Source organism: Aptenodytes forsteri, unplaced genomic scaffold (assembly GCF_000699145.1).
Source record: "Aptenodytes forsteri isolate BGI_AS27 unplaced genomic scaffold, ASM69914v1 Scaffold40, whole genome shotgun sequence".
Classification (NCBI taxonomy): domain Eukaryota; kingdom Metazoa; phylum Chordata; class Aves; order Sphenisciformes; family Spheniscidae; genus Aptenodytes; species Aptenodytes forsteri.
The window spans coordinates 435,783-445,112 of record NW_008796077.1 but is presented as its reverse complement, the minus strand read 5'-3'; the positions used below and the strand labels follow the sequence as shown (position 1 = coordinate 445,112).

Genomic DNA, 9,330 nt, shown 5'->3' with positions numbered 1-9,330 from the left:
GAGTCCCCATCCCTGGAGGTATTTAAAAGACGTGTAGATGAGGCACTTAGGGACACGGTTTAGTGGGCATGGTGGTGTTGGGTTGACGGTTGGACTCGATGATCTTAGAGGTCTTTTCCAACCTTAATGATTCTATGATTCCATGATTAATAACTTCTGCCAGCAGCAAGGCCAGTGACATACTCATTTCTCTCTCTAGCATTACATGACAAAACCCATAGTACACTCAACACAGCAGCATTACGCAAGTTTTTCAGAATACCCAGCTTCTTATATCCATGTTATATAGCACGTGAACACAAACTCTTCCCAGCTGAGTCTCCAGAAACATCCTAGTTGTCCACTTTCCACAGGATGCCAGTCCAGCTCATACACTTCTCTCCCAGACACCCTCTTTTTTAAAGTCCTCTTGAACATAGACCGGGATCTGGCTTTGGATTAAATGAACAATCTAGCTCATCTTTTCATGAGGTCCTGCACACCATTACCGATTTCTTCCCTGTCCACCACCCCCGCACATCACAAGACTTCGCCTCTGGTGTGTAATGACGGAAGAGTTACAGGCTAGATCAAATATTTTGGTGGGCTGTAGGTCTGACCCCTAGAATAGCAGCACAACAACCACAAAGCTACTTCTGATACACCTAAACCTTGAATACAGGGTGGAAGGATCAAAGGGAAGTGATTGTCATTCAGGTCTCTGATATTCACAGGAGATACAGATTCCATGTAGGCAACCAGACTGAAAAGTACCAACAACAGTCCACACTAGTGGTTGAACAGCTGCCAGATTAAGTTTTACTGGTCACCAGTGACCTGGGCTAAGCAGCAATTCAAATTTCTGACTAGGGACAAGAATGAACTGCTGACAGAGCTGAAAAATCCTACACATTAATTTACCAGACCTGTTTCTGGAAAGGTGATACCAAAGCCCTACCGGTGGGCTCTTCTCCCCACACAAGGACAAAACCCAGGCTTGTGCGGGACCTTTTACTAAGTGTCTACTTAAATTATCTTATAGCACCTGCAGACAAAAAGTCTCTCTTCTCTCTAGGGGCACTCCCTGCAGCATGGCCAAGAATTGCTGAGGCCCATCCTGTAAGTTAAGCTGCTGATTACCTCAAAGTTCTTCTGCCATTCTCGCTCTCGTTTAGCTTTCTCTTGTGCCTCAATTTCCTCTTCTCTCTGCCGCTTCCTGTAAGGGAAGCCACAAAGAAGTAATGAACCCACAAGCATCTACTTTAAAGAAACACAGTAATACTTTCAAAACATCTCGGAAAGCTCTTCTAATTTCTTGGCAGATTAAAGTGCTTATCAGAAGAGATATACACGCACACCTAAAATAGGACAGAAAATAAAATTTTATTTCAAATCTGGAAAAGCAGCGAGCAGAGAAGATGGTTTGGCACCACTGACAGCATGCATGCACTTAATCAGTGAGTCAGATTCCCTTGCTTGGCAAAACAAGTTGGACTCCTTCATAGCTCTAGTGATAAGTCTCTAAAACTGTTGAGAGTAGACATTTTTGAGAAGCATGCAAGATAAGAATGAAATTTCCCTCCTCCCCTAATTTTCATGTGTCATCATGCAACCATCTCCCAGACTGCCTTCACTGACCAGTACAGAAACCCCGCTCTATAAAGTGCATCCACAGTAAGCACTCAGGCAACATGTGATCAAAACACCCAAAATAGTTCAGGATCACGCATGCCACACAGTATTTCTGGCACGTAATTAAAATTAAAAATCAATTCTTTGCATGCTAACAACAGGCAGAAATGTGTCACCATTTCACTGTTTTGGCTGGCCTCCATGTATACACATAAGAGTATATAAGCACACACAATTTATCAACATCTTAAATACAGGAGGGCAAGTTTCCTGTTTGCATTTCTCAAGCACAGAGCTCTACAACCCACAGGTTGCCCAGAGAAGTGGTGGAATCTACATCACTGGAAGTCAGCTTGACAGCACCCTTGTTAGTCTAATCCAAGGCCCTGCTTTCAGCAGGAGGTTGGACCAGATGATCTCCAGAGGTCCATTCCAACTTAGACTTTTCTAAGATTCTATGACTCCTTATCTTCTCTGAGAAAGTATGAGGGGTGAAAAGGAGCCTTAACTGCACAAGCAGAACGTTGCTCATACCTTTCATGCATTTCTTTAGCTTCTCTTTCTTTCCTCTTAATTTCCAGTTCAGCAAAGAGCTTCATCGTCTGTTTGTATACAGCTTGTTTGAACTGTAAAACACAAATCTGGTCTTAAAATAATGCCCATTAACACAGTCAGAGAAGTCTGTTTTACATAAGAATGTAAGAAGCATAAAAAGAATGTGAAGCGTATGTATGCCCACATAACCTCCTATCCTGCCTTGACAGTAGTCAATAGCAGTGGCACAGGAAAGGGTATAAAACACTGCTGATTAAATTCTGGCCCTGACACCAAGAAACAACTACTTATTAGCCCCATATTAGTCTCATTTTCATTTGTATTCACAAAGCTGTGCCTAAAAAGAACTGTTCATTTCAAGCTCTCTTACTCTTCTGTTGAGTCTTGCAATGTTACATTTGACAAAAAAAGGCAAAATGGTCACTGTTTAGAGAGTAATTTCCCGGCAGATCTTCTTGATGTGTTGTAAAGGTCTAGCATTGGCTTTCCAGTAGGAAATATCAGTATACTTAAGACAAACTTAATTATTAAAGCACAGCAAGAGACTTCTGAAAATCAACGGAAAATAAGACGGTTATGGGGTTACTGCGGTGATATCAAGAGGAAAAAATCACTTTGTAGGGAAAAAAAAAGGTGATGACAGTGAGACTAATGATGCCAGTGTTTGATAATCACCTATCATTCTGTTAAAGCCTCTAATATCACTTAACTTTTTCAGACTAGAAACCAGGTAAGAAGAACTAAGTTACATCATGCCTTTTTTAATAAAAGTGATTTGTTGCAGAACAGCACATCTATCCTCAAGTGCTATATGGAAGAAACAGCCGAAACAGCTCTTACTATAAAATGTCACTAAGAGCACATTTTAGACATGCTGCAGTGGGTTCTATACATGCCTCTGCTGACAGCAAGAACGCCACAGTTCCAGCATTCAGAATACAACAAGAAATTCAATTCAAAAAAGACTGCATGATGCGCAAGCAATGAGGACTTGCTCCAAGAAAAGAATTGGGTATTTTGATCTATATAATCTCATGATATATTTACTCTTTATGCTACATTTAAACTATTTTCTGAAATATACGGGTATTACCCAACGCATAGTACTCTACAGTGTCTTATCAGAATTTGTTCTTCTCTAAGTGCAAGGATTTACAACACTCTTAACAAGTCTAATAAATACTTCTGTACTGGTTCTGACTCTTAATTCCTCGAAACACATTTTGTACTCCCCAGTTTCTCTGAACAGTATATAACTTACAACTTCAGGATCATCCTCTTCTACAGTGGGAGGTTTTCCATCCTTCTTCAACTGCTTCTTTTTTTCTTTCACCTAAAGATTAAGAACAAAAATAAGAGCCTAAAAAGTTTTATAGGGCTTACATAATTGTATCCAAATAGTTCTGCATTCCTACTCCACTGTGGGGGAAGAACGCTGGGTGTCAGTAAGTTCTTGATTTGGATCAATGTTTTATTTTAGATCAAAACCTCCAGGTCCTAGGTCCGGATAAACACATACAAGATCACTATCACATGAACTGTAGTAATTAAAAATACTATGTTAGAGAATATTCATTCAACACAATCCCTTTGTTGGCGGGTTTTTTTGTTTGTTTCTAAGATATATTCATATCCAATATACACCATCCAAACCAGCAGGAAGTTTATTTTGCTTTGTAATATTCAAAAGACTAACAACAACAAGCAGAACATAAAGCATTCCTTGGTTTACAGTATCTGAGTTCTCCCATATCATCTGCTTTGTCAAGCTTGTGTTTTAGTCCACCTGCATCACTCAACTAACTTCTTGGCCAATGCAATTCAAGCTCGTTTTCTTATCTTATAGGTCATTTTCCCCAAAACTTCCCAGTCTCCTGCTGTCACCACCTATTTTCTTCCACCTACACACATCTGAACTGCATCATTCATTCACAGACTTGAAAAAAAATATTTAGGTCAGATCATGTGGTCTGACCTAATTATTTCAAGTACTGAATTTCACTGAATTATCTTGCACTGAGCTCAACAGCAGTCTTGGACAAAGCACATTTGTTCATGCCTCGAAGAGCTCAGAGCCCACCTGCACTCATTACGAGGTTTGCTCAGCTCACTTTTTAATGACCTAAACATGTAGCAGATGTACCAAAAAGCAAATTACGAAGGGCTGATTACCACTCACCCCCACCCCTGGATGTTCCTATGGAATACTTACAGTGTGTTCCACATATTCTTTTCCTGCCTGTATCACATCCAAGGCCCTCTTCTTTTGCTCCTGATCTAGCAGCAACTTGTACGCTTTGTCTACAGCTAACAAAAAGCATCAACATTAATAGCACCAGTAGTCACATTCACAAGGCATCACAAGGTTGCTACTTGTCGATCACACACAAATTTTGCTTCACAGAATTTGGGGATTTTGTTTGGTTGGTTTTTGTTTGTTTTGTTTTGTTTTTAATACATCTAGATAAGTGATATCATGATTATTCAAATAAGATTTGGGGTACAGTAATGGCAGAAACTGTCAGACACCTTTTGGAGTTAGGAGGGTGAAAGTGTCAGTCCTACCAAGTGATTTAGTTACAGGGCATGAGGGAAGTTTAAGGTCCATAACGCCTCACCGTAATGCAAAGCATACACCTAAACCCATTACATTATGTCTGTCGTATGGTCTTTGAATAAAATCTAATGCACAGATTAAACAGTTTTTCTTGAACAATCTCAAAACGCTGCGGACTTGTTTGTTCCCGTTGCAAACTGGCAACGCGAACACCGCCACCTAGTGAAATTCCCTGCTGAAACGCCACCCCACTCATCTCCCTCATCGAAAGCGCCGCTACAGCAGTTCTGTCTGTCAGTGGGGCCTCTACCCCAATAAACATTTAAACCAGCTACAGAAAAATAGCGGTCCAAGTACTATCATACACCAGCCCAGGGAAAGGGTGAGAGCATTACCTTCAAACGCCTTCTGGGCTCTATCTGCATCATCTTGATTTTTGTCTGGATGCACCAATATTGACAACTGCAAGAGAAAGGATCTTGCTATCAAGATGAAGATGTAACAGATGAAGAATATTTCAGAGACTTTTGTGAGAGGAGGGAAATGGTCTCAGATAGAAGGGATCACAGGGGATCACATTCCTTTGTATACAGACAAATCAGCTAACAACATGTAGAAGTATGCATCAGTAAAAGCTCGTAAATCAAATGCAATCCCTGTAATAAACAGGCTGTCTGAGAAAAGCTGCAGCTTGGGATGTACAGAACAATATAGATACCCTTCACCTGCAGCGCCTGGGGCTAGTATGAACCCCTTGGTCACCCAAGTTTTGTGTTCTTGGTCTTAAGAAGAAATAAACTGACAAAGATCATCCTCAACCGAAGTTTACCTTTTACTCAGCAACGTCTCCCAAGAAGTTCTCCAGTATCCCTAAGGCTGTCAAAATATTTAAAAGCGTGGGTAAGCTTTTCCTTAGGCTCCTTTACCGAAAATTAAGAAAAATCCTTCCTGTACTCTCTATCCAGCAGAGACAGGACATTGATTCCCACCATCCTTAGGGCAACCTTAAATGGGCTGGAAAGGACATGTCCTCCACCTTCCTCTTCCAGAGAAAAAGAAAGTTCTTTCAAACTTTCCCCATATGGCATTCCTTTTTTCAGACCTCTTATTTTTGTTGTTGCTGTATGGACTCTCTAGTTTATCTGCATCTTTCCTAGTATAATGTTCAAAACCAGTCACAGTGTGGCAACTGAAATCGCATCAGTGCCGAAGAATGCAAAGTAATTACTTCCTGAACTCTACACACAGCACTTGCTAGTTCACAGGAAAAAGGTCTGCCTACGGTCCTAAACAGCAGCATGCTGCTGATTCACTCTGGAATTTGCTACAGCCAGTATCTTTCTCCTTCTGTTGGCTGTTCCACATTCTGTATTTAGGTGTTTGATTTCTTCCAGTACACAATTCCATGCACTTTTTTCATTTCATCACATTGACTTCAAAACATTTCCCTGTGGTATTCTATCAGCCTAAAGCTAAGACAGACCCAGTTCATTGATTTGCAGAACTGAGAAGTCAGCAACAGACTAAAAGGTTATCCTCCCGCTTCCCACATACGGAAGTAGCCCATATCCCATCACCAACTTGGCAGGCACGTTCCTCTGCCAGCCAGCACAGCTTCCTGCCTAAAGACAGCTCTTGATGTTTACACTGCTAATTCAGGTGGGAGGCTACAGCCCTCCAAATATTGTGTTTCTTTGCTGCATGCACTGATTAAATTCAAATTTCTCCAGCAGATCTGTCAGCAGAGCAAGTCTGGGGTAATGTTTCCTGCGTTGCATGGGGCAATGCAGACGGGTCAGTGAGCAGTGCTGCTGCTGTTCCAGGTAACCCAGTCACCAAAAATGACTGCTAAAATTCTTAAAGAAACTCCACAGAAAATACACTTCTGGATCCATGTCTATATATTTGAGAAAAATACCTTTTCTCAGTTCTTAATTTCTGACAAATTTTGACCTTCTCTTTGAACTAAAGTTCCATAAGCTGATTATACACGGGTGTATCAGTTTGCAACAGCCTCATCACACGCTTTACAGGCAAATACCATGCATGGACCAGGGATGCTTCTGCAGCTCTCCTCTTGTTGATGCAAAGATTGTTCTATGCATTTCTTCCCAAAATGGCTACTCCTCTACCCAGATATAGCTTTACCACCATTTTTCCTGTTCCCAAGCACAGCTGCACAATCTCTACAGAGCTTCTAGTTTCCTTCCAGAGGCTTCAAGTGCAAAAGCCAAATACCTGCCGGAACCTTTTCTTTATCTCTTCATCTGTGGCTTCAGGATCCATCTGCAGTACCTAAAAGAGACCATGAGAGCAGAGCAAGTTCAATGATACTCCCCATGTTTCAGGCTCCTGGCAGCAAGCTCTAAACATTTGGTTCACTGGCATACAGACACGACACCAGAAAGCTCCCCCCATCAGGGAGCTGCTTCAGGACATGAATTTTCACCTAGTAAAACAGAAACGTTTTAAGAGACACCATGTTTGGGACGTTCTACTTTTAGCAATGCTAGATTCCTCTGACTATGCCAGTGTCCCTTCCGCACTCAAGTCTCATGTAGACAGCTGCCATCCCTAAATAGCCACAACTGGTCTAAACCTTCAACCAGTCCTGTAGCGATGCTTAGTTTGGCAGAAATGGAAGCATACAGTGGCTTTGGGACACTGTTGGACCATTCATAACTGGGAACTTTGGGCAGGAAACATAGTACTTTGGAAGAATTTATTCATTTTATCATTTTGAAAGAAGACAGAAGAGTTTTACTGTTTGATTTCCATGAACTAGCCCACTTGTCTACGTACTGGTCTTTAGGAATGTGGCAGAGTTTAGGAGCTCTTTTGTGAGCTGAGACAGAAGTCCTAAGGTAACAAGTGAGCCTACTCAGTACAGATGCACGCTGGTCTGACACTAAGAATCTGTAAATAAAAACCAATCTCTCACAGGAAAGCTACAGTCTACTTCTAAACGGCTTTCTTAATTTACTCTCCAAGTCAAGTACTAAGATCTACACAGAACTGAATGTTGTCAAGGTGAATCTGCCAACTGATCTGGCTGACCAGCCCTAAATTGAGACTACAAAAAGCACCTGAGGCTTTAAAAAGGCAGATGAAGATGGTATCAGGAAGGAATACACACAGGAAACACCAGCTCCAGAGGAACACCAGATTGTTTTATTTACTGTCCTCCTCAGGCTGTCATACTCATTAAAACTTTACAACTGACTGCAACTGGAATCAAACTATATAATGTGCAAGGGAATTATCCATTTTCCAGTGACTCCTCAAAGATTGCTCACTAGTGTGAGCGGTGAGAGTCCTTCTCTCATTCTATGCACTACGCAGGTTCAGTGGGATGAACATCCAAAATAAAAGACACAAAAATGCCCAGTCAAGAGTGCTCAGAACAGAACCTGACAGGCATGCCACTTGTAGCTGTTACGTATTCATTCAGAAAGTACCTAGCATTAACCTGCCAAATCTTCTAGTGCTGTTGCATGAGGGAAATGTGTCAAAATAATACAGTTTGCGCTTGCCATAAAACAGTGAAAAAGAGAGCGAGCACATATACACCATCCTTCTGCCTCCTGTAAACCTTCTGCACAGTAATCTACATCTAGAGAATTTTTTTCTTTCTTTATGTTTGGTCTTTTTACTGAAATAAACACCGAGTAAATCTGGAAGTTGGGATACCAAGTCAGAAGGGAGGATAAAACGTTCAAACTAACCTCAAAAGGGTTCAAGTTGAAATAGGAAGATCCAGGTCGGGTCAGCCTGTCAATTTGGTTTTTTGATGTTAAAACAGAGTCTCGTTTTTCAATTTGCTTTACCTGAAGAACAAGAGAGACCTACATTAACTGACCATCACAATGTGCTTACCTGTTTTCCCATGTGATTACCATACCAGTCATCATCGTCCCCTACTACAATTCACAATACCTCTTGCTCATCCCAAGCCTGTAGTTATTTTATTCGAGCACTAGCAGACCACATTTTTCAGCCTTTTCTACAGCATGACAGTCTTTTTGACATTACATTTTAACTATAAAAAGCCCTAGAAAGCACTTCTGCCTGTCTCTCCTATGGCTGGCTCAACAGCTGCGGCTTTTCCCCTCACTTTGCTCCTACACTAGCACTGTCGTCGTGATTCCTTGGAAACCTACCGCACTATTGCTTTTAAGCCACTGTTGGCGGGACAGCCCATTAAACAGATTAAGTGACACCGGTGCGGGTATACAAATCCACTCCATTCTGACCACGGGTTATTTAGCTCAGTTCAGTTTACTTTTTCTTCTTTACAGTATTAAGCCAAACCAAACCATGCATTTACATTTAACGTTCACCTTTATTTAAAGAAATAAGCATCCACCAAACTGGCACTACCTTTCTGCGGGCAGGCTCAGGTAATCACATCCAAACCGTGCCCAAAAGGACAGAGACTAGCACCAGCTGAGGGAAGGGGGCCCCACGCACCTTCCCAAGTGACAGTTTGTCCACAAAAAGGCCAAGCAGTGGAGCACAGCGGAGGGTTATGCTCAGAGCCCGCGGAGTGCGCAACTCCCACCGGCTTTATCCGAGGGAGCGAGATAGGGGCTGAACGCTCGGCTCCT

The 9,330-nt window shown here is 41.7% G+C and overlaps 1 protein-coding gene across 2 annotated transcripts in view; it reads right to left on the bottom strand.

The window, feature by feature from the left end:
- DNAJC8 (DnaJ heat shock protein family (Hsp40) member C8) overlaps positions 1-9,212 on the bottom strand; it is a 13,832-nt gene extending 4,620 nt beyond the window's left edge. The window contains exons 1-8 of one of the 2 annotated variants that reach the window (XM_019474012.1): positions 9,194-9,212; positions 8,449-8,550; positions 6,962-7,018; positions 5,119-5,185; positions 4,379-4,473; positions 3,428-3,499; positions 2,146-2,237; positions 1,120-1,195 (exon numbers count right to left, since the gene is read on the bottom strand). In XM_019474012.1, the coding sequence (XP_019329557.1) occupies positions 1,120-1,195; positions 2,146-2,237; positions 3,428-3,499; positions 4,379-4,473; positions 5,119-5,185; positions 6,962-7,009 (450 nt within the window). In that variant the 5' untranslated portion in view covers positions 7,010-7,018; positions 8,449-8,550; positions 9,194-9,212. Of the gene's footprint in view, positions 1-1,119; positions 1,196-2,145; positions 2,238-3,427; positions 3,500-4,378; positions 4,474-5,118; positions 5,186-6,961; positions 7,019-8,448; positions 8,551-9,103; positions 9,123-9,193 lie in introns of those variants that run through there. The other variant, XM_019474011.1, reaches the window with a different exon arrangement.
- Between the last annotated feature and the right edge of the window lie 118 nt (positions 9,213-9,330).